The following is a 24,232-nucleotide window of genomic DNA, read 5'->3' on the forward strand; positions in this document are numbered from 1 at the left end:
CGGGGGGGAGATTGGGGTTGTTGGTTTGAAGGCCGACTGGGAAGGGGAAGGGCCTTTATTATTTTTTTTGTCATGGCAGCGGCAAGAGTGTTACGTCGGGGCGCCTCTTGGGCGAGGACGCGGCTTCTCGTGCAGGCTCCGGGGGCGAGGCTCGGCTGGCGACGCCAGGCTCATTCGGGGCCGGGAGGAAGCGAGGTGCAGTGGTCCCGGGACGGACATCTTTCTTGCTCTCTTCCCCTACTGCTGTTCAGTTCTGATTTCAGCTATGACTCGGGTCTGTTCCGGGATAGAGGATGGCATCCCGTGCTGTCGTAGATCTGTCAACTCTATGAAGATAATTCGCAGTGGGTCGCCGTGTTAGTCTGTCTGCAGTAGTAGAAAAGGGCAGGAGTCCAGGAGCACCTTCAAGACTCACAAGAATATTTTCTGGCAGGGTGTGAGCTTTCGAGAGCCACAGCTCACTTCTTCAGATCTGAAAGACTAACAAGAATATTTTCTGGCAGGGTGTGAGCTTTCGTGAGCCACAGCTCACTTCTTCAGATACAGCTGAAGAAGTGAGCTGTGGCTCACGAAAGCTCATACCCTACCAGAAAATATTTTTGTGAGTCTTGAAGGTGCTCCTGGACTCTTGCCCTTTTCTACTACTGTCAGCTCTATGGGAGACTCCCTCTCTCCTCTCATTCTCTTCACACACACCCCACCTCCTTCTTTTTTCCCCCCTGCCTGGCTCTCGTATATCTAAGGAGAGGGAGATGTGGCATCTTTAAAAAAAAAAAAAATTAGGATGCCCTCAGTTGTACTGGAGTACAAAATAAACCTAATACGGAAAAGAGAATGAGAAAAGTTGATTAAGCCACCAAATCACAACAGTATCGAATCCCTTTACGTCTATGATATCTTTGCTACATCGTGGCATGCTTTTTATGTTGATGGTTGAAAACTGCATCTGTTTATAGACTTTGAAAGAACAGACAAGTTTTAAAATTCCTAAATATATTCAAGCATCATCAGTGTTGCATATAAGCCTAGCTCTATATATCTGTTACATAATATACTTAAAATATATTTTGTGTGCAATAGCAATAAGAGCATAGTCACTCTGAAGTATTTGATATAGATTTAAATTAACACTGGTATGATACACTTATTTTTTAAAAGTTCATTCTTCCATTTCCACCCAAAAGATGCCCCAAATGGCTAAGATTACCATAACTTTAATATACATGAACCAATAAAATCAAGGATGGTTGTTCAAAAGATCATCTGCAGTACAAGAGGGTGTTCTGATACAGCTCCTTCACAAGTGGGAAGAGAATCCCGTTCCCTCCCCTGTGCCCCCTCCTGTGATTGGCTCTCCACCATCACCACCATAGAGCAAGCAACAGGAAGGGCTGGGCTTGGAGCAGAAAACACTCCAGACTCTCTTTCATTTCCATCCCCCACCCCCCCAGGATGGCCAGGGTGGGGATGTGCTTTCTGCCTGAATCCTCCCTGCTACTGCTGGCCAACTGATTGGTTTCTAGGCTTGGAGGATAATGCCTGTTGGGTATGCTGCTTCTCCAAGCCCTGCCTGTCCCATCACCTGGCCAATGGTAGCAGAGAAGATTGGGAACAGAAAATGTATAGGACACATTTTGCTTCATGCTTCCCTCCCCTTCCTACTGTTAGCCTAAAAAAACATTATTTTGTTTTCTGATGTTTCTGCAAGCCTAGCTCTATACAAAATCCTTCTTTGTATCTTGGCCCCATTGTGTGGTTCTTCTGATCCATGCTCAGGAGCCATGTTCAGAATTGGCTGTATGGATATCTAAACTTGCTGGCCTCTGTGCAGATATTGAAAGCAGCAAAACCAGACCGCCTGCAAGCAAGATGGGGGGGGGGGGTTTCCTGTCAACATTGTAAGAAGATCAAAGTATACAGAAAAATAGGACCTTATACATTAACCAGAAAAAAGAAACACTTCCCAAACAGCTTGACAAGGACTGAAAATGCTTCCAAAAAAAGTATAGATTACTGAGAATAGCTCGGTGTCAGTTAAAAATATTCAAGCCCCTGAGAACTTAGAGAATCCTGGAGGGAAAGAGGTGAAATCTCCAACTCCCCCACCCCCCATATTACTCATGGGGTTCCAAGCTTGTTGAATTATATAAGTGTATACAGAGTATGTGGCTTAAATATGTAATATAGCACATGCAGTTTGGGTTAAAGGACTGTTGACTACATTTTTGAATATAGCTTTGGATTTAAAAAAATTGTCCCTTCAACATCTGTGGACATTTTGTTTAAACACAAGTAAACTGGATATAGCTTCATAGTCTGAAAGAATTACATTGAGATTAAAGTCTATTCAGATGCACTTTTAAGTACGCTTATTTGGAAGTAAGTTGTATAGAAATCAGTGGAAGATATTTCATAGTAAATGTAGTTAGGATCAGACTGTGTTTATACTAGGATATGCAACCTGGTTAATGATAAAGCTGAAAATAAACACAAACTTGCATCTCATACTGACCTTCGGGTTCTGCTCATCAGGGCTCAAATACAAGGCAGGGCCTAAATAATGCTGAAATTTAGGAACTTTAATATTTTCTCAAGTTACTACAGGATCTACCTCCCCCAAATGTGAAAAGGGTATACAGCTAAATTGCAAATAGAATTTGCAGTATGTTATGGGAGAAACTGCCAGTGTGCCTGACTCTATTGTTTTTTGTTGAAATATGCAACATGTGAAATAGGAGTCTGTCACTGATGTATAGTAATACATAATGTTTGTTGCTAAGTCTGTTTTTGCACTCACATAGCCATACTAAGCTCTGTATGAATGTGTCTAGGCTATGCAACACTTTGAACTGAAGTTGCTGGTTCAGTATGAAGACAAAACACTTACTAAACGCCTTGACCTGAAAAGGTGTCACTGACTGGCCTGGGCTTAAACCAATCCTGGACAATAGAAATGTCAGAACCACCTTAAATGTTATAGGTTAAGGCAGTTGCTGTGGTGCACATATGTGCCACTAAATAAATGCCTGTAGATGTTTTAAATATAGTGGTTCAGACATAATGCCAAAGCATGGTCTGGTGCAATATGAATGATTCCTGTGTTTTCTGTTCTTCTTCCTTTGTGGACTGTGACAGGGAACTAACACAGTACTTCTAAAGCAGAAAACTATGGTTTAAGCTTTCTTCCAAACCAGGTATATAAACCACAATTTGATGCTGATTGATAGTCTTACTATGGAGGGCATGTGCAAACTTCTGTTTGCTACTTCTGATATAATGGCAAACTACTGCTTGTACTAAATCAGAAGTTTTGAACTGAGTTAAACCATGCAAAGTGAAGAGGGATGGCATGAGCGCAGGATTTGTTTACATAGTGCCAAAACCTGAAACTGAGCTATCTTCTTAGAGCAGTGATGGCGAACCTTTTAGAGACCGAGTGCCCAGACTGCAACTCAAAACCCACTTATTTATCGCCAAGTGCCGATACGGCAATTTAACCTGAATACTGAGGTTTTAGTTTAGAAAAAACAACTCATACATTCACATATTTTGCCTTAAAAGAAAAACACAATAACAGAGCTTTCAATGATACAAACAACTTTTTATTGAAAGGTAAAAGTTTGCATTTGGCATGCATCCCTCCAGGACTCGTCCTCTGCTCAGCCTGAACCTCCTCAAGAAGTGCTTGAAACTGTCGACAATTCAGAGCACGAGCCATGATGTAATTCACCATTTTTGTGACATCTTTGAGGACATCGTCAAATTTTTTGAACAATAATGTGATTTTTGCTGTTGTGTGCATGCTGATAATTTGTCTAACCTTGGCTCATACTTTGTAAGTTTGAGAGCAACACATGCAGCACTCAGGTCATCTGTTAGCCTGTTTCTAGTGTCAGATTTTATATAATTCAAAGCTGAAAACAGCTGCTCACAAGCATAAGATGATCCAAACAAAGTAAGGAAAGTAATCCCAAGTGCTTTCATTGACTTAAAATTATTTGGCAGAGAATTCCACACTTTAAGGATTTCATTTTCAGAACTAACTGTGCTGTCCTTTGTCATCCCTTCTATCTTCTCAAGTGTTTCACACAGGTCATAGAATTTATTTTTCCAGATAGAGTTTTCTTGAAATTCTATTAGCCCCATTTCCAGATTTTCTAAATCTAACCAGTGTAGGCAGGGAAGATCAAGTTCTTCAAATTTGGCTTTATCTGGAGAAGTAAGAAAACACAGGGTTGTCTCCATCTTACGGAACTGTAAAAATCTGTTACTAAAATTCCTCTTGCAGCTGCTACAATGCTAGAAAATTCCATGTAGATTTCCTGATGGCTGATTGTCTGCAAATGTTGTAGAATTTTCTAAATACATTTATAGATTTGGAAAATATTTCAGCTGAGTTTTCTCTCAAATGTTTTGATATCACAGAACATTCTTTTTCATCTCCACACTACTGAGATCAAGTCCCTTGGAGAAAATGGATGCTTTGGAGGATGGACTCTATGGCACTGTACCCCACTGAGGTCCCTGTCATCACCAGGCTCCATCCCCAAATCCCCAGGAGTTTCCCAGCCTGGATCTGGCAACCCTACCCCCCCCCCCCCATCCCCTGCCGGTGGCCAGGAGGGACCTGGCAACCCTAATTTTAGCCTTTGTGTCTTTCAGGTGCATGGAAAACACAGATGTTTCAGAAAAGGGCTTGCATTCTCAGTACTATCTTACTTGGGATATGAAGCATATGTATTAATCTCCCGGTCTTCTACTGTTCAGGCTGATGATCAAAGTAAGATTTTTAATTACAGTTGTAAATCTGTCTTTAGTGTTCTAAATCTTTTTGCTAACATTTTCCTGTGTTACTCTGAATGAAGCAGAATGAAGAAAACAATAGATTTCTAAGAGATGTTAGAATTAGTGTGTCTGTTTTTATTACAATAGTGGCTTTTAACTGGATATTATATTGACATTTTTCTGCTTTAACTTACCCCAAACAGGTGACATTCTAGATCAAGCAGATTACCTGTATGGGAGTGGAGAAACTGAAAAACTCTGTCACTTGCTAGAGCAGCACAAAAACAGGTACAATGTTGTTGGTGTACTCTCTTGCCATCTTGAAATCACTATGTCCATTGTGCATTCCATTTAATCCATTTTTAACACACTAATTGCAGTATAGAAAAATACACTCTGGAGCTGAGGCAGGATATTATTCAAAAAAGCAACTATTCTACAGGTTCCTGGCCATTTTGGGGGACACTCTGGTATTTTGCCCTCGTATGTTAGAAGTGTTGCTGTTCAATGTGAAGTGGAATTAATATCATTTTACTATAAATTATGTATTAATTTGAAATAATTGAAAATGATAATCAGAAGCTTAAAACTGATTTAGCAAAAGTGGCAGTCAGAGAGGGGGCAAAATGAAGGTTTTATGTGTTCTTGTGACTCAGCAGTAAGAGCGGCGTCTTAAGAGGGTGATGGTTAAGGAGTGCAGCAAGCCAAAAATACACTTTAAAAGAAAGCCCCATTGAGTTCCACGTGGCTATGCCTGCCTTTTTTCAGGCATATCTCAGCGCCTGCAAAAAGGAGCATTCCCAGGCTGAAAGGGCTTTGGGAGCTGACTAAAGCCCCTTTTGACACCAGCATAAGTCCCCATCATACTGTGCTACTTTAGCCAGCTCCTATCCCCTTTGGCCCCTCTCCCATTGGGAGACTGAAAAATTCCACACATTTGTTTAATGCTGTATCATAAAAACATATAGAACATGCATATCACAAACACATGTGACATGGGTTGTTTGGCACAATGGCTCCCTATCTCACACATTCTACTCATAGGGAAAGGTATATTTCATCTCTTTTAGCAGATAGCCCCGACATGAGTTCTTTGAGAGACGTGCTGTACAGAGTGGTGATTTATTTTCCCCGAAGGGATAAAAAGCCCACAAGCAGAGCATGAAGACAATAGTGCCATCTGGTTGTTGTCCTCCCCTTTAAAGTCTAATTTCCATTTAAGACTGTCTTAAGAGCAATTGGCATTCACCGTGCCTTCTGGTTGCAGAGTCTCTAAGTTAAATTATACGTTGTTTGTAGCTACTTAAGTAGGTAAGGTTGGAAGAGAGGTGATGGGTTCTTGGAAAGCACAATGCTTGTGAACTGAAAGAGTTTACTACTCTAAAAATTCTCAGGTCATCAACCTCTAGCGTGTTCAATAGGGGTACCTGCTTTAGGGGGACCACTGAAATGGTGCAGGGCGTTTTGTTTATAATGGTGACGTTGGTGCAATTTTGAAAATCAGTTTTTAAAATTCTGTAGAATCACATGCTTTTGTGCTATTTTAATAGTTCTGGGTAATTAAAAGACTGTTTCTGTTTGGAAAAATATATGTACAGTCCAGTAAAGCTAACTTTGAAGTTAGAGATGAATGTGGGAACCATTATGGTAATTAAAAAAAAAAAACCTAGACTAATACATATTGCTTGGTTTTCAGTTTGGTTTGCGAAATCCATCAATCCATACTTTTTTCTGACTGCTAGATGGGGCTGGTCGTGCTCTGGGCAGCAGCAAAAATAAAATCAGACTGGAGAAGGTGACATGATATGATGGTGGGACTAGCTGTGATTGATAGGACATGGAGTAAACTTGCTGGTGCAAAAGCACTGCTATGCATTTTGAACATCAAACCTATCTCTTTACATTTTTAGATACCTAATGAGGTGTGTAACGAATTACTTTTGTGAAGTTTATTCTTATTCATCTGTTGGCTTCTAACATTTTTAATGTCAGAAAATAATAGGGGAAAAGTGGTTGCCTTTAGGCCTGAGAAATTCAGCCATGCCCATTACCTTCTGGACCTGTTGTAGAATAACATGACAAGTATGAAGTATTCTGAAGTAGGTTTCTAGAAAACGATTGCAGCGAGTGAAAAGTTTGCGATTACTTGTGTGTGTGGTTAAAACGATGTGCTATAATGAGCGCTGTCAAAGTGGTGTCAGTTTTCCTGTGAGGTGTGTGAACTCCACCTTCTGATCACACTGTAAAACTGCATACAGGCACTGAGTGATTTGGATCTTGTGGATTTGATTGGTTGAAGCTTAATAGGAGCTTTATAGGCCAGAAGTCAATGAAAGGCTTCCTTATCTCCCAACGGTATTTCATGCAGATTCTCCCCTTGCCTTTCATTTTGGAGCTAACAATATTGCAGCATGGCCTGAATGGCTTCTTTTTTTCTTTCTTTTTTTTGGCTACCTGTAGTTAGTTCAAAGCATGTTTTGCACACCCAGTTTTAACCATTGCCACACACTGATTTTATGCTTGCCATGGTTAATGAAAATAGTGGCAAAATTGTAATACAAAGTGTAATTAGGAAGCCAGCCTCATGTAACAGTTCAAGTGTAGGACAAGGATCTGGGAGATCCAAGTTTGAATCGGCACTCAGCCATGGAAGTTTGCTGGATATCCTTGGGCCAGTCACATACTCTTAGCCTAACACAACTCACAGGATGTGGTTGTTGTAAGGATAAAATGGAGGAGAGAAGAATGACGTAAGTTGCTTTGGGTCCCCATGGGAGGAAAAGGCAGGGTATAAATAAAGTTTAAAAAACTAAAATAAAAATACAGTTGGTCAGGCAAGAGGACTTTGTGTGAGCCTATGGCTATTTGTGATCCACTAACTGATGGACTTGTTTAATAGCATAAAAGCATCCTGATTGTGTGTGTTTCTGTTTAGTGAGAATGCGCAGTTGCTGTGGCGCCTGGCACGAGCATCACGTGACCTCGCTCAACTTAGTCAGACTCCTCCAGAGAAAAAGAAAGCACTGACATATGAAGCCCTTGGTTATGCAAAGCAAGCCCTTGAAAAAGACCCCTCCTGTTTTGCAGTGCACAAGGTGAGCTAGGCAGTGTAATTTAAATTGTCCTGTTGCCCATGTTCTTGTTTGTAGAAATAGGAAGGGTATTGTCTGTGTTGTTAGATTTGAGTCCAGCAGCACCTTAGAGACCAACAGGATTTTCAGGGTATAAGCTTTTGAGAGTCAAAGCTCCCTTTCTCAGGTACCTGGGAAATTTGAGTCTCGAAAGCTTATACCCTGAAAATCTTGTTGGTCTCTAAGGTGCTACCCTCTGTGAGTTTCAGTTACACTTACTAAGTATACACTGTGAAAATGGGCCTAGTTAAGAGCCCTTTGGCCCTGACCTGGATGGCCCAGGCTAGCCTGATCTGGTCAGATCTCAGAAGCTAAGCAGGGTCAGCCCTGGTTAGTATTTGGATGGGAGATCCCCAAGGAATACCAGGGTTGCTGTGCAGAGGAAGGCACTGGCAAACCACCTCTGTTAGTCTATTGCCATGAAAACCCCAAAAGGGGTCGCCATAAGTCAGCTGCGACTTGACGGCACTTTACACACACAAAGAGCCCTTTGAATATCAAAATGACCCACACATCCGATATCAGTAACAGTATTACTGGCAGCTGCTGGCCGCTTGTCAAATAAACTCAGTCTAGTAGTAGTAACGTAGTAGCACTAGAGGCAAATAACCGAATCCTCTAAGGATTACCAGTGGTATTTAACTATTTATTGATTTGGTTGTAATGTAATTGCAGCCTGTGATGTTTGCTGTATAAACTAGCATTGAAGGAGCTTTGGGTTTCCTTGTGAAATCACCTTTTCTTGCATGGCTAGATAATTAGTTATATTTGGACTTGAAATAAATTACTCTGATTAGGGTTGCCAACTTCCAGGTACTAGTCAAAAGCAGGCTACTTAGTGCTACTGGAAAGTTTTGGCAATTCAAAATAAAAGCACCAGCAAAATTACACACATAGGTAACAATAATGCAATTGCTTTTAAAAATATATATTCATTCAACTGTGATTCTAATTAACACAAACATTGAGCAAACAACTCAGTAGTAGTTTACAAATGGTCCAATAATGACCCTGTACAGAGACGCAAGGCGTTAGGAAATAAATACATAAATTAATAGTAGGCAGATTGCTCAGTACTTAAGAGTTCATACACATAAAGTGCAAATGCAATAAATTAGGCAGCGGAGACCGGACGTGTAGCAATGGAAATCCGGTATAATTCCATTTCATGCGATACTTTTTCAAGCTTCATAAGTCCTTCAACGCTGTGAAGAAAAAATGCATGACTAAAAATTGCCTATTCGTTGCCACAAAAAATTGCACATAAAATACAGAGGCACATTATTATAAATATAAAATTACAATCAAACATACCATTCACGCTGGGAAGGAGTATGCCTTTCTTGTATGCATGGACGGCAAAGTAAGACGTCTGAATGCTTACAATCACCCCATCATTTAAAAAAGCTGTGGGGACAAGCGAACTCATTACCGTAATGCTTCTAAATGCCGTTGCCTAACAGTAAAGTACCGTATTACCTTGAGCAAAAGTTCCAAACATATTTAGATGCGTTTTATAAAAAGTTGGACAAATCCATGTGCGTATTGAGACCATGAGGAATAAGAGAATTAAACATAAAGATAAAACGAGATTCTTGTTGGGACATAATTCTATCTACGTTAGTAATAGAGAAAGGTTTTCCTTTAAACTGCCAGACCATTAAGAACTGCATTTCAAAGTCCTGGTGTTTCTTTTCTAAATAATGGGACGTTAATGGCGCCTCTAAATTCTGATTCCGAATTCTGGACCTATGTTCTTGAATTCTAAGTTTTATTGGTCTCTTAGTTTTACCCACGTAGGGCAGCCCACAGGGGCATCTAATGACGTAAATAACATATTATTACAATTTGTGAAATTTCTTAATGTAAACCTAAATCCTGTTCTCTCATCCCTAAATTCCTTTACTGGCAGCGCCTGCGCACACGCGTTGCAGGCGCCACATCTAAAATGGCTGGGAGTGTGGGCAAGGGTACTAGCTGGCGATCTCCTGCTATTACAACTGATCTCCAGCCAACAGAGATCAGTTCACCTGGAGAAAATGGCTGCTTTAGCAATTGGTCTCTATGGCATTGAAGTTCCTCCCCTCCCCAAACCACGCCCTCCTCAGGCTCCGCCCCCAAAATTTCCCACCGGTGGCAAAGAGGAACCTGGCAACCCTATCTCTGATACATCTGAACCAGCAAACTGATTTGAGCTTGCCTTGCAAATCAGAATTCCAAACTAGAAAAAAATCGCAGTTTGAAGTTCTTGTGAAGAAGTATTTTTCTTTGACAGTATTATTAAGACAGATACAATAGCATGATTAGTTGACCTGAAATTCTAGTGTTATAAAAGAGAGAGGTTTTTCTTCATTGGCCAAAACTACAACATTCATGTATCTGAGCCTATGAATGTTTGCATGAGTAAGACTGACTGATTACTTTTGGTGATTTTAGATAACTGCAGAGGTATTGAACTAAAACTTTTATTATATTATTTTCAGGATGGGTGGAATTGTGCATTTGGTGACTTACCTGAAGGGGTGTATGACGCACCCCCCTTTCAACCACTTCAATATCCCACTCTCTCAGCCCGGCCGTATATGTTGAAGGAAAAGCGTTGGCCTGAGTATATTTGTGAGGAGATTATTTTCCTTCTCCTCCAGTCCCACACCAGTATTTACGTCAGAGAGAAATAGGACACAAGAGGCTTTTTAACTTAAACAGACAAAACAGGGAAGTTTATTGAACAGAACTCAGAGATTGATTTCCAAGGAAAAGGCAGAAATTGGAGGGGGAACTCAAAGTCAGGTTTATCTACATAAGATTACTTCAGAGAGATAGCTTAGATGTTTTCTTCACTCAAGTTACTTCAGTTCTTAGTTCTGTCCCTCAGAACTGTTATTCAGATTCAGACTCTGTCCCCAGCCTAGCTCTCTCTGGCTACCCCACCTCAGTGGCTGTAATCCTCCACACCTTCCTGCTACCGGAATAGCTCTACCCCAGAGACTAATTCCCCTTTGTGACCTGAGAATGGGCCCTCTCTAACCCAATTCTCATTCCTGTCACTCCCACAGGTTGTGTGTTTCAATAGCTTCGGCTTTAACAGAACCCTCAGGTTCACAGAGTACAGTCTGGCTTCCGCTCAGCCTCGCTACCAAGCTTCCAAACTATCACAGCCTTCTCTGGCTGGTCCCAAGCTTCGACTACTTTCACAGCCTTCTATGCAGGCTGGGTCCCAAGCTTCGAATGCTTTCTGTCTCTCAGAGCTCAGAGTGTCAGCTCCGCCCACTCTTGGTCTGTCAGTTCTTGCTGCAGATTAATCCCTTATCCGTCACAGGTTGATAACTGCAGATTTATTGTTACCAAACCTAAATGTGTAGTATTTCTAAATAACCATTTTAATTTTTGTTTTTGTTTAGTGGTTTGCAATTTGCATCAGTGACGTGGGAGATTATGAAGGAATAAAGACAAAAATTGCAAACGCTTTTGTTATCAAGGAACACTTCCAGGTATTTTAAGATAATTTTCTGTATGTGTCACACTCTGTGTCCAGGTATTTTATTTCTTAGTAGAAAAGACATTTCCATCATTAGAAAAACGGACAGGGTTGTTTTCATCGTTTCCCCCCTTGCACTGACACTCCCCTCCCCAGGGCATAATTTCAGCTGGCTGCAGCAGGAGGGGGCAGAGGTGAGTTTGCATATGCATGCACCTCTCTGCTTATTCTATTTAGGATCTACGTTTCTGTCTCCTCTGACCGTAAACTATAGGAGTGAAGCCTGGAATTCATCTTTATACTCCTCCCTCATACTTTAGCATGTTGAATTTAAGTTGCTGTTAAATACCTACCACTTCAGTTTTTCATAACCTTGCTATAGTACTGCATTTCTCATGTTGCTGGTTTATGTTCCAGTCATTATCTTTTGTTACAGATCCTTGCTTTGTGCATAATGGCTCACTGTAGTTTTTCCTACTTCTCTCCTTTGCCTGTAGTCAGTGATTCTGCTGCAAAAGTTATCCACCTTGTGAGCTATTCCAAGACTTTTAAGTTTTCTTCACAAGCTCCGGTTTTCTCTTCCTATCAGTGCAAACTTTTCATGCTTACTTGAAAGCTGCCTGGTTTGCTGGGGCTGCAACTTGAATGGGTTGAATCCAGTGACTTTCTTCTAGTAAGCGAGAAGTCTTCCTTTGATGGGGCAAGGCTTTAAAAAAATTATCTATCCCTGTTGAAGCGTTCCCAGATACTCAAATATGTGATGTCACTTCACCTCTTTTGGTTGTACGATGATTTTATTACCAACAAATGAACCTGAATTGCAGTCATTCTAAATGGGTGTCAGCATCACTTCCACCTTGTCAGGACTCACTTTCAGTGTTCTTAGGATACATTTTGCCGCCTGCCCCTTCCTGGATTGTTGTTTTTGATGAGTAAAGAGCTGTTTCTGTTGGAGATAGAATGGAGCAGAAACAATACTTTGTTTGTTGAATCCTTTATTTAATTGGTGATCTGTTACAAAGGTATCATGGGATGTTATTGAATATGGAAAGTACTACCATTCTCGAGAACATATTGAGACCCTCCAGAACTACAGTTTTGCCATAACTGCAGATGGGAGGAGTTGTAGGGGAGAGTAAGCTTTAAGCCTGATCTTGCTGAACAGCTTTTTTACACCTTACCTTTTCTTGGCAGAAAGCAATTGAGCTGAATCCTAAGGATGCTACTTCACTTCATCTTATGGGCATTTGGTAAGAAACAGTCTTTTTAAACAAATCAAAGCTTTCGACACGAATATTTTTCTTTGGGGAAGGGGATTGTAGCTGTATTGTAAGATAGTTGCCCAGTAGTGGCACTTCGGTATGAACAGGGCCTATAGTCTGGAAGAGAGGAGGTTGAGGGGAGACATGATTGCTCTCTTGGAGAGGGAGAGAGAGAGAGAGATTGATTGATTGATTGATTTGAAGTTCACTAGGAGATCTTGAGCCAGCATCTGTCTCTCATCCTATCCTGTCTCACAGGTAGGTTGTCTGTCTGAACCTGTGCAAGTGACTTTACAAGGCGGATGGATTTCCATTCTGTACGGCTAAGTGTGGTGCCTTCCATGGAGATAGATCACGATGGGTAGCCATGTTTGTCTGTAGCAGTAGAAAAGAGCAAGAGTCCAGTAGCGCCTTAAAGACTAACAAAATCTCTGGCAGGGTATGAGCTTTCGTGAGCCACAGCTCTGAGGAAGTTAGTCTGCTACAGACAGCTGTATCTGAAGAACTGAGCTGCAACTCACTAAAGCTTATACCCTGCCAGAAATGTTGTTAGTATTTAAGGTACTACTGGACTCTTGGTCTTTTCTACTTCTACAAACAGAACACAGCTAGGCACTGTGATCTATCTCCACAGGTAGGTTATGAGAGTAAGTGGGCGGGGGACCGTGCCTGCTGCCCAGAGGCCCTTGGATGGATTGGATAAAAATGTAACAAAGCAACTAAGTGTGACTTGGCTAATGCTAACTTAGTTGTCTGCTTAGTGTTCTGCCTGGGAGGGTTGGAGTAGATCTTTTGGGCTCTTTCAGTTGTAGGATTTGAGGCACATAAACATGCCTTTGGAAGTTCCAGTATACTTTTTCCTAATACGTAAACAAATCGAACAGGTCTAAGGCATACACCGTTTCTTTCATTTTTTGTAGGTGTTACACATTTGCTGAAATGCCCTGGTACCAGAGCAAAATAGCCGCAGTCTTATTTGCAACCCCACCCAGCTCCAACTATGATGAGGTACTGTGTGCTAATCCTCCTTGTGTAGATTTTTCTTTGTTAGCGTGGTGTTATCGTTGTAAAAGGGGGATGTTGCAGACAATTTAAAGGATATGATTGAAGTGCAGTAAAATAGAGAAACCTTGACCTTTTAAAGAAATGTCACTCTACTGATTAGCTGTTAACTAAGCGTCACAGCAAAACAGGTCACATGTCAAGCAAAACATAATTTCACTTATTTAAACAGCATTCCCTGAATAAATATGTCCTTAAAATCACAGTCTAATTACAAAAAAAAGCATAAGATTATTAAGCACATCAGACATCTTGCACTGTTGCTTGTTCTGCAGAATATTTTAGTCCTTAGCTAAAGGGACTTAGCTTGTTTCAGTAATGTTGACTGCCTTTAATGTCATTGTTTTCCAGGCTCTACAGTACTTTCAGAAGGCTGAAGATGGTAAGTTTGTAGGACACTTGGAGGTACTTGTCTGTGGGTATATCAAATTTAAAATCAAAACACCACAAATATTCTCTTAGGGACAGTTGTGAGGAGCTTTAGCACCCATAGCTAACTACACAAATATTGAGACACACAAATTAGGCATATGCAGCATCTTCATGTAACTTTCTCTAGAGGTTAAAAATAAAATTATAGGAGGATACACTGGCGTCTTCCAGGACAATCTCCAATTTTGTAAACTCTCCTGCTGTGAGAAATATTAGTAGATCTTGAATAGCAGGGGGGCCTGTTTCCCATACCCCCAGAATTAGTGAATGGGTCAGCATAGCTCCTGTTTCAAATCCTCAAAGTGCTATTGCCCAGGTCTGGAACTTTGTTCAAAACCATGTATCTGTTTCTTATGCAAACATCTTCGTTCATGGTCTTTCAGCTGTAGAGAACTTGTTAAAAATAAGCCCTAGCAGTAAATAATATTTCAGCAGAACAGTGTTGACGGACCCTGGAAAAATGCATGCACACTGCAAGACAACATCACAGTATTAGGAAATAATTTTAAGAATTGTTTTTAACGCCTGCTTGTCATGGAAAGTAGAAATTGCCTCGTTTGTAGCCTTGTCTCTGAGGAAATTGATTAACCCTGCAGTTCTCAAATTTTAGCGATCTGAGGAAATTCATAGCAATATTGTTTTTGCTAAATCCTCAAGCCTGCTTCCTCATTAACACATGTCACACCCAGTCCAATTTCTGTTGTCTGCACATGGCCTCCAAGGTCTTGTCCTGGAGGATAGCTGATTTTGTTGGGCTGCAGCTCAGCAGGGTGTCATTCAAATTCTAACCAATCCCACCTTCAGTTGGAAGGGACTTGGCACTGGAGACACCAAGTAGCTTCCTTATTGGTTAATTACTTCTAACTGGAGGCTGAATCAACAGTGGAGGGAAAAGGCCTGAAAGGAACTTTGGCAGCTGCTGTTAAAAAAATAGACCAGAGCTGCACACAAACTAAACATCTGGTATTCAAATGAGAGCCACCACTGGTACCTATTGTCTATGGATACAGAGTGATCCTTCTCCCCCCTACACTTTGCATTTGAAAATAGACTTAAAACCAGTTCAATTTTACACAGGAAGTAACTGTGAGGATCTCACTGGTGCCAGTCAATTAGAATTCCTAGGGCTGACTACCCAGCAGCCAATCAGCGTGTTCTCAGGCTAGTGCATTGATGTGATGTAGAAGCTAGTTGACTGTGGTGGCAGCTCTACAAGCTCCTGGCCTTTGAACAAGGAGGAAGCTGATTCTGTCCCCACCTTCGGAGGTGAAGAGTTCCTGTTCCCTTCTTAGAAGTGTAGAGGCAGTGTTTTCATGTTAGCTGGATGGCATGCAAAGGCCCTTACAGAGGACCTGTGGACACCTTAGAGTACCTTAATGAACCACCAGAAGATCCCCACACCCCAGTTTGAGAAATGCTGCATTCACTGTGCATAATACATAGCAAAGGTAAACCAGGGTGGAATTTTAAATACTGCAATATTTTACAATTAAGAGTAGGCTGACTTGTATGTGCTTGGATCAGCCATTCTTTAAAACAAAAATGTTTCATAAATAGCAGTTAACTATTGGAAAACACTATCACAAGGTAACCACTTTCGCTATCATTTTTGTACAGTTGAGCCAAACTTCTACAGTAAGAATTTGCTATTCTTGGGAAAGACATACATGAAGTTAAACAACAGAAAGATGGCCCTTTTGTGGTTAACAAAAGCCAAGGAACGGGTAGCCCATACAGAGGAAGATAAGCAGGTAAACAATCCAGTGGTTGTCACTTCAGTCCAACAAAAATGAAACATTATGAGTATATTTTCAGGCTTTTTCCCCCAACATTTCAAATGAACTTATCCAAAATTGGGGGTACAGAACTGCTGCCACCAGCCCCACCTCTTCTTAGCAGCCTCTGAGGTTGTGAGGTGGGGGCAGGGGAGGTGGCGGCGCTACAGGTGGGGAGCCAGCGTGTATGCAATACCCGCCATTGCTGCTTCACCAGCCTCTAAGCCATCGACACTGCAAGTACAAGAGGAGGAACTGGCAGCATGGCAAGGAGGAGTATTCATCACCCACCATGGCATCAGAAGAGGAGCTCCACCCAGTGTGGTATCTGCCCCACCTCCCACCATAGCACTGTCAGAGAGAAAAAGAGAGTGTGATGGGGAGAGGAGAAAGAGAGGAGTGACAGTAGGTAGGGAGAAAGGGTGAGACCGAAAGAGAGGAGGAGTGATGGTAGGCATGTGGAGAGGAAGAAATCCAGAAAAAGTGACAGTAGGTATGGTGGTGGGGAGAAAGAAGACAGATAAAAGTGACAACAGACATGGAGAGAAGGAAAAAGATGGAGAAAAAGAGAGACTGAGAGAAGGGGTGTGGGAGTGGAGAGGAAGAAAAGGCAGGGCAGATGGGATAGCCACTCCTACAAGTTTCTTGTGGGACTCCACTTGTGTGTGTGTCCCAGTAGTTCCTCTTTCCCTTCCCTGAAATTCCCCATAGCCTGTCCGAAAGGGGGACAGGCTATGGGGAATTTCAGGAAAGGGAAAGAGGAACTACTGCTTCCTTCTCTACTTCCCACTCACCAGCCAATCTACCATTATCTTGCCTACCCTGTCTTCAGCTTCCTCTCCTCCCGTCCCCCCGGCAGACTCTACCTGGGAAACCTGTGGCCACATTGTGCAGTGCAAGCCACCGGAATGGGCCCAGTTGCACAGTGGGACACCTTCAAAGACATGCAGGGGCACTTAATTTCCCCCTTTATCCCTTTCCCACATCATTTCCTCATTCCCTTCCATATCCTCAATTTTTACTGCTTCCTTGTCACTTTCCCACCACCAACCAACCTACTTTTATCTGCCCCCCATCTTCAGCTAATTTCATTTATACCCCCTTCTCTCTATATATTCATTTATACCCCATCTTTCTTGACAATGGGGACCCAACGCCGCTTACATCATTCTCCATTTTATCCTCACAACAACCCTGTGAGGTAAGTTAGGTTGAGATTATGTAACTGGCCTAAGGTTACCCAGTCAGCTTCCATGGCAGAATGGGAATTGGAATTTGAGTCTCCCAGATCCTAGTCTGAAACACTAACCACTACACCACACTGGCTTTTGTGGGGGCTGGTATTGGACAGTAGGAAACAGCCAGTCCTGGGTGAGTCCTGCAAGTCATGTGGTAGCAAGTTGCCTGGCGCTGACTGCTGCTAGGCCTGGACCCTCAAAGGCTGAAACAGCCCTGGAAAAGAGCCTTGCCCCCTCCCTCTCCCTTTTACTGACAAAAACCAATGCCTGAAGGATGGCAATACTGTTTTGATTGTCTAGCAATGGCCACTGAGGGCAGGTGCTGCTTCTATTATTGGAGTGGGGAGGGTTAAACCAATTTATATTTCTTTAGATTTCAGATTTTTCTAAAAACCTGGGACATTTTTCAGGATTATAGAATGACCTGTGTTGTCTGTTCTTGGTGTTAGTCTCCAAATTGGAGGTTGTCTGTGTGAACAATTACATATATTGATATATAAAATGGTGATCAGAGAGTTTATACGTAATCATGGTAATAATCTGTTGAGGTGTTAAAATACATTAGTGATATATTCGTTCTGCCTGAAATTGTACCAACATTTAGCTACTTCAAGCACTAAATAGAGTTTGATTGCCAGTGACTGCTAATCCTACCAGCCAAAGTATCTTACAGGTCCTACAATGTGCTCATTTCCTGCCTTCAAGTATAGCTTTCGACTCATACTTACTTTTACGTCCCTTCTCATACCTTCATGCCACTTAAATATTTCTCCTTTATGGATGAATTGAAACAGCAGTTGATTTAATCACTTCTTGTAGGGAGAAGCTTGAAAAGCAATAAGCTTGAAAAGCAATAAATCAAAAAGTAATAACAGGAGTACACCCAAAGATCACTTATTCCAATCATAGGTCCCAACATTTATCATATTTGTATCTCCCTATTCCTTCAAGAGCTCAGGATGCTATAGCTAGCACTTCGTCCACTTGCAACAGCCTTGTTAGTTAGGTTAAGTTAAGAAGCAGTGACTGATTCAAGGTCACCCAGGGACTGTCATAACCCATTTGTACCCAGATATCCCAGGTCCAATTGGATCCTCTATAAATCCTCATGGGTTTTTCTGCACGTAGGAACAAAGATTACAGATAACTTTTTATTTGGTAGGTTACTCTGCAATAACTTAATAACAACTTTTAATCTTTTGTCTCTTGTTTTTCAGGTCCAAAAAGAAGCTCAGGAATTGCTAAATTCTTTGTGACAAGATTAATAATTAAAATGTATGGATCACTTTGAGCCATTGCTTATTGATCAGGGAACATCTAGGGCAGCTTTTTTCGGGTATGATGTCATCGATGGAAATGACTTTCAGAGGATGCCCTGTAAATTCATCAGTTTATTTTAGGAGAAACTGAAATGTAAGATGTGTCAATAAGGAAAGCCTTCTACTGTAAGGCTTATAAAAGTGTGTTGACTGACTGCATGGTGGGTTTTTGGGTAAGCATGTTCTGTCTTTCAGCTTTGAGACATTTATGTGTGTGTGTGTGGGGGGGGTAGTTTGTCGCACTAGAGGAAAAGTTCCCTTCATTTCTAATTGGCTGAGAATTGCACCTGTGAACTGCTCTCTCCTGCCAGGGGATTGTCTACCCTCTTAATCTGCATGCTCCTTTTTCTCTATGGAGGGGGGTGACCTGGACCCCATAAAATCGGACCCCCTGACCCAATCTTCACCAAACTCCGGGGTTCATGCAAGGAGAGTCTCTTGAAGCTACCTGAAAATTTGGGAACTCTACCTCCAAAATTGCCCCCACAGGAGCTTTGAAAAAAATCCCCATAGACTATAATGGACCTGAATTTTTTTTGGTAAACCTGGAAATAAAGCCGAAATACCCCTTTACCGGTATGTTAATTCAGCTTATTCCAGGTTTACCGCAAAAAATTGGAGCCAATAAAACAACCTGAAATTTTCCTTTTTTTTTTTTTTTTTGCACAACCCCAGTGCCCAGCCACTCTGCCGGACAGCAAGCAAAGCCCCTTCATCAATTTGTTACCATTCTCAAGTTTTTTCTTTTGAAAAAGGAATATAGAACATGAAGTGCCATGCCTATATGTAGTGAAATCCAAGTGAAGGATAGCACTGAAAGATCCAAGCAGCTTACATTTTTTCTGAGTATAAAACTTGCTTTTAAAATTATTAAAAAACAGATTTTTTAAAATCGTCTGCCCATGACTTTTTTCTTTTAAGCCTGGTGGCCAATGGTCAAAAATTATAAGAGTTTTAAAGCTTTATTGGGAATCTGTCACTATAAAGAGTGATCAATACCTCAGACTCTAGACTGCCAAAGGCAGGTGCTGGGTATAAGGAGGCACGAGTGAAACTGCAGCAAGTTTCCTCTCCTGCAACTTTGGAGGGTAAGAGGAAAAAGGGATGCTGGGACACCAATACAGCTGGTGGGGTTAACTACTTAAGAGAAGATGCTGAAGTGCCTACTTTATCTCACAGCTTGGACAAAAAAAATCACAGACTCTATGCTGAGTTCTCCATTATAATATAGAGATATTGGCAGCCTACCTTACAGGATTGTCACAACCACTAATAAAGGGTGAAGGGCTGGAAGCTGACTTGCTGGATTGGAGAATAGTCTCGTGCAGGGGAGTGACTGGTCCTATGAGAAGCAAGCAGAAGAATTTATAAAAGAATCCAATCCTGATCCAAAACAAATGCACCCGTTGAAATTACTACCATAGTAATATCACAGTAATATGGCAGTGATAGTACTACAGAGTAGTGGAGGGTGACTTGATTATAGAAAGTCAGAGGATAAGCTATGCAGAGAAAGCTAAGAAAAGAAAAACTTGATGCTAAAAAGAAGGAAACAGCAATGTAATAAAAGCGTCAATGAACAGAGCTGGGTATAGTTTAGGTAAAGAAAGTTTTCCTTCAAGAATCCAAGAGTTGTTTCTAAAACAAGATTTCTATATCATCTTAAAATGAATCGGAACATAGTTGATGTATTAAAAATGCAAAGTATATACAAAGAACAGCAATGTAACACTCTCACCAGTTCCTCTAAGCACAACTGCCTTTGTTCAAATAAGACTTCACAGGGAACCTTTGTGTTGTAGTTAATGCAGGGGTCATGTATAGATGCTGGTAAGATTTGGCCAACTGTTGTTCCTTGCACAACTCAGAATGGAAGAGCTACTCTCCTTAGGAAAGGATCACACAAGCCAAGCCACCATGTACTTGAGCAACAAAGAGACCATCCTGCATTATGACTGGAGAGAAACCTATTCACAGAACATCTTGGACCCGCAGCATATAGAAACTGGAAACTATGTTGAAACTGGCAAAGTAGATAGCTATCTGCTTCTTATCTCCTGGGGAACTTTCTTCTTTTACAGAAATCCCCTCTTCCACAGCTTAGAAAAATTCCCCTTAGCCTGCAGAAATTTTTTTACTCAAATACTGCAGGCAAGAATGCAGTTTGACCTTTCGGATATTCATCCTTCATCCTCTTGCGTATATTCCTGAAACTTTTTACCTGGTTAATGATTTCTATAAACCATTAATTGAAGTGGGCTCCTATCTGCCACTACTGCAGAAATATGTTGACACAATAATATGTAACTGCAAATAAAAGGAAGTTAATCCTGTGTCCCACTAAATCTTATTTCTAACATTTTCTTTCTGAGGCCTGTTCAGACCAGCCAGACAAGTTAACCATAGTTAACTTCTCCCTTACCTTCACTAGTATTTAGGTAAAACTTCTGCTGTATTTGAGTAGAAATCTAGTGTTCTGCTCAAAAGCGTAAACAGACTATCGGGCTGTACACACAGTTTTAAAATAGCTAAAATCTCACATAGTGGTTGCTTATGGAAATCAAGGGATGCAAAAAAATAAAACATACCCCCCCCCCCCATTTCCAAGCTTCATAAGCAGCCAGGTCTCGTTGAGTTATGGAGGTCTAGTGGTCACAAGTCATCCAGAGGTTTCTGCCAGGCCTAGGGTTGCCAACCTCCAGGTGAGACCTGGAGATCTCCCAGAATTAACTAAACTCCAGACGACAGGTATCTGTTCCGCAGGGGGAAAATAACAGCCTTAGAAATTGGACTCTATGGCATTATATTCAGCTAAGACCTCCCCTCCCCAAACCGTGCCTCCCGACTCCACCACAAAATCTCCAGGAATTTCTCAACCTGGAGCTGGCAACCCTAGCAGCCTGGCCCCAAGGCACCCTTCCTCAAAGGCCAAAATAGGCTTGGAAAAGGCTCTCCCCCCCGCTTTGCTTTTACTGACAGAACCAAGCGTGGGAAAAACAGTGTTGCTCTTACCTGTAACTGTTGTTTGTTGAATGGTCTTCTGTGCAGGCACACATGGGACTGCGCTTGCGCAGGCCAGCCACGGAGAAGATTTCCAAGCTTCCAGAAGAGTTAACTCCCTAGGAGCGCTCCGCGACCAAACCTTAACCAAGCCTTTCCCTTAGAGCAGCTATTGCTCTAGTAGAATGAGCATGGACATGAAGCGGACACACTACTTCAGCAGAGGCATAAGCCAGTCTGATCGCTGAGACCACCCAATGGGACAGTGACTGCATGGAGACCACTTTCCCCGTTGGGACCTTTTAAACAAATAAAGAGGTTAATATCAGTTCTAAACGATTTCGTACTTCTCAAATAAAACAACAGAGCCCTGCAGACATCCAGAGTGTGTAGCTGTTTATCAGCAGGTGACTCCGGGTTAGGGAAAAATATTGGTAACACTACATCCTGAGATAAATGAAACTTAGAGACAACGTTAGGTAAATAGGACAAACTGGGTCTTAGCACCACCCTGTTCGGGAAAAATCTGGTGAATGGAGGATCACACCATAGGGCCCTGAGGTCACTCACCCTCCTTGCCAATGTTATGACAACTAGGAATGCCGTCTTATAAGACAAGGCGGCCAGGTCACATGAAGCCATTGGCTCAAAAGACTTAAGACATTAAATCAGCCAGTACTAGTGAAAGACTCCGTTTATGTAAAGGGTGGATACATATTGGCTAGGCCCTTCCCGACTCTTCAAAGACCCAGCCAAATTTTTCCCCGAACTTTGGGTCTCCCGCCGAATTTCGGGGATCCAAAGCGGGGGAGTTCGGGCTTCGGCATGGCCCAAATTTAAAAGGGCTGAATTTTGCCGAAGCCGAACTTTACCGAATTTTTTTTTCAACAGCCCTATTCAGTTCTACTGAATCTAGATATGTTCTCCCCCTCTGTTTCTCTCTTAACTCTCAGCAAGATGGATTAGGTGATTTTGGAGCTCTAGCAGATGCTCTTACTAATGTAAGTTGTATGTGTGAAATGAAAACACTATTTTTAAAGCTTATCTAATACTTTGATAAAACCAGACACTTTCCTGACAGGAATGGATACAGTATCCACAAACCCAATCACTTACTTTAGCATTGTTAAATCCATACATTTGTAATTATTTTTAAGCAGCTATCTTGAAGCTTACTTTGATTAAACCTCACCTCCATCTCCAACCCCAGTAACCAATTTGTTCCCCTGATAAATAACAGAGTACATTGTGTGATGCACTGTCTTTGTCCTTTATTTTGTTAATTACCAATTTACAATATTATCTGTTGTAATGGTTCTCCCCATAATCCATTAGTGCAAATTAATCAAGTGTTTGTTGTACTGAACTTAGTCCTCCATTCTTAATTAGTATCCAGGCATACCACATTTTTCCTCATTGACACTTTAAAGCTTTCTTCCATATAAGCTATCACAAATAATTCAGGTAAATTCCAAACTTTAGATAAAATAATTCAGGTAAATTCCAAACTTCATTACTTTTCTGCATATTTAATGAAAACAGTTTTATTGAAGTTTTTGATGTGTACTGTGGGAAGGCAACCAAATATTAAAACCATCTTGATATGTATAGGGTAACTAACAAGACAGACTGGAGGAGGTCTGTTAATCAATTCAGTGCTTTTACCAAGCATTCACAAGTTAATATCCATGAATAACAAAGTGCAGCAATATGTAGAAAAATAAGATTTTGGCAGAATTCAACTGCTATATTGAGAAAATGAACGCAAACATAGCAGAGTCCTACTGCATTTACAGTTTTTGCAGTCTGATATGTTACAGAAATGTTACTTGTAGGAAATCTGTTTCATGTGTGTACAAAACTGTATAAGTTAAATTTAATGGAATTTACAGCGAGTATTGAAAGCATGATACAAATGGTATTTTTAAAATGATACTCTATAATAAGGAAGCACAATTTGCTAAAAGTAGCATTTAATAATTCACATCAGTAAGTTTTAGAATTTATTACACATCTTTGCAGTTTAGCAAATGCCCTCAATACTGATAAAACAATTTAAATGTATGTGTGTGTGCATACACACACACACACTTATATTGTGCACTTATGACAAATAAAGCCTTGGCCTAAATGATCAAAAAGAATTTAGAGATGCTTAATTAGGAACATCTGCATTTTTCATCAACTTAAAAGGAAAAAAATTGAGCACAAACAGAAAATTAGTTCAATTGTGCAAAGCTTATATAACTGTATTTCCATTTGGATTCATTACCGGAAATGAGCAGAGCAGTTCACATTACCTTTCATATCCTCCTAAATCTCAAAAATTAATTTATCCTATGAAACGGAAGTGTATCATCCATATCTTTTAAAAAGCCTGTAAGATACCAGACCAGGAGAGAATATGTAAGAATCTTTTATTTATTTTTTCCTTGAAGATTACGTACTGTCCTCTTGGAAATAACCCAAGGTAATATGTAAACAATTCTCAATGCTGCTCAATGAGTTAGAATAGTCTGTTCAGCCTCTACAGTAAGTCAGAACAGTGGCACCAATGTCTTAATATGAATCACATTCATCTTATTGTACATTACTCTTGTGCAAGTAATAAAGGCTTTAACTCACTACCTTGGCTACACTGATGTAGCAGAAAGGGTTATCAACTATTACAGTTCTTTAAAATTAAGCTGACAGAATATCATATTCCATCATTTCAAAAAGCCAGCAGCATTTTCTACATAGTGAGGATA

General features: G+C 41.0%; 1 protein-coding gene across 1 annotated transcript; it reads left to right on the forward strand.

Moving 5' to 3' along the window:
• The first annotated feature begins 72 nt into the window (after positions 1-72).
• Positions 73-18,458, forward strand: RMDN1 (regulator of microtubule dynamics 1). Its single transcript, XM_056854423.1, has 10 exons — positions 73-195; positions 4,663-4,780; positions 4,989-5,073; positions 7,721-7,880; positions 11,318-11,407; positions 12,589-12,644; positions 13,577-13,664; positions 14,070-14,100; positions 15,768-15,901; positions 18,381-18,458. The coding sequence occupies exons 1-10, from the start codon at positions 73-75 to the stop codon at positions 18,417-18,419; spliced, it is 924 nt and encodes a 307-aa protein (XP_056710401.1). The 3' UTR covers positions 18,420-18,458.
• Positions 18,459-24,232: the final 5,774 nt, after the last annotated feature.

Source organism: Euleptes europaea, chromosome 8, assembly GCF_029931775.1.
Source record: "Euleptes europaea isolate rEulEur1 chromosome 8, rEulEur1.hap1, whole genome shotgun sequence".
NCBI lineage: Eukaryota > Metazoa > Chordata > Lepidosauria > Squamata > Sphaerodactylidae > Euleptes > Euleptes europaea.

What these genes read in the sequence shown, in the direction of transcription:
- RMDN1 (XM_056854423.1), top strand. Translation starts at nt 73, where the DNA reads ATGGCAGCGGCAAGAGTGTTACGTCGGGGCGCCTCTTGGGCGAGGACG. An exon ending in CCAGCTCCAACTATGATGAG is followed by an intron (nt 13,665 to 14,069) that starts GTACTGTGTGCT and finishes ATTGTTTTCCAG; the next exon opens with GCTCTACAGTACTTTCAGAA. An exon ending in ATACAGAGGAAGATAAGCAG is followed by an intron (nt 15,902 to 18,380) that starts GTAAACAATCCA and finishes CTTGTTTTTCAG; the next exon opens with GTCCAAAAAGAAGCTCAGGA.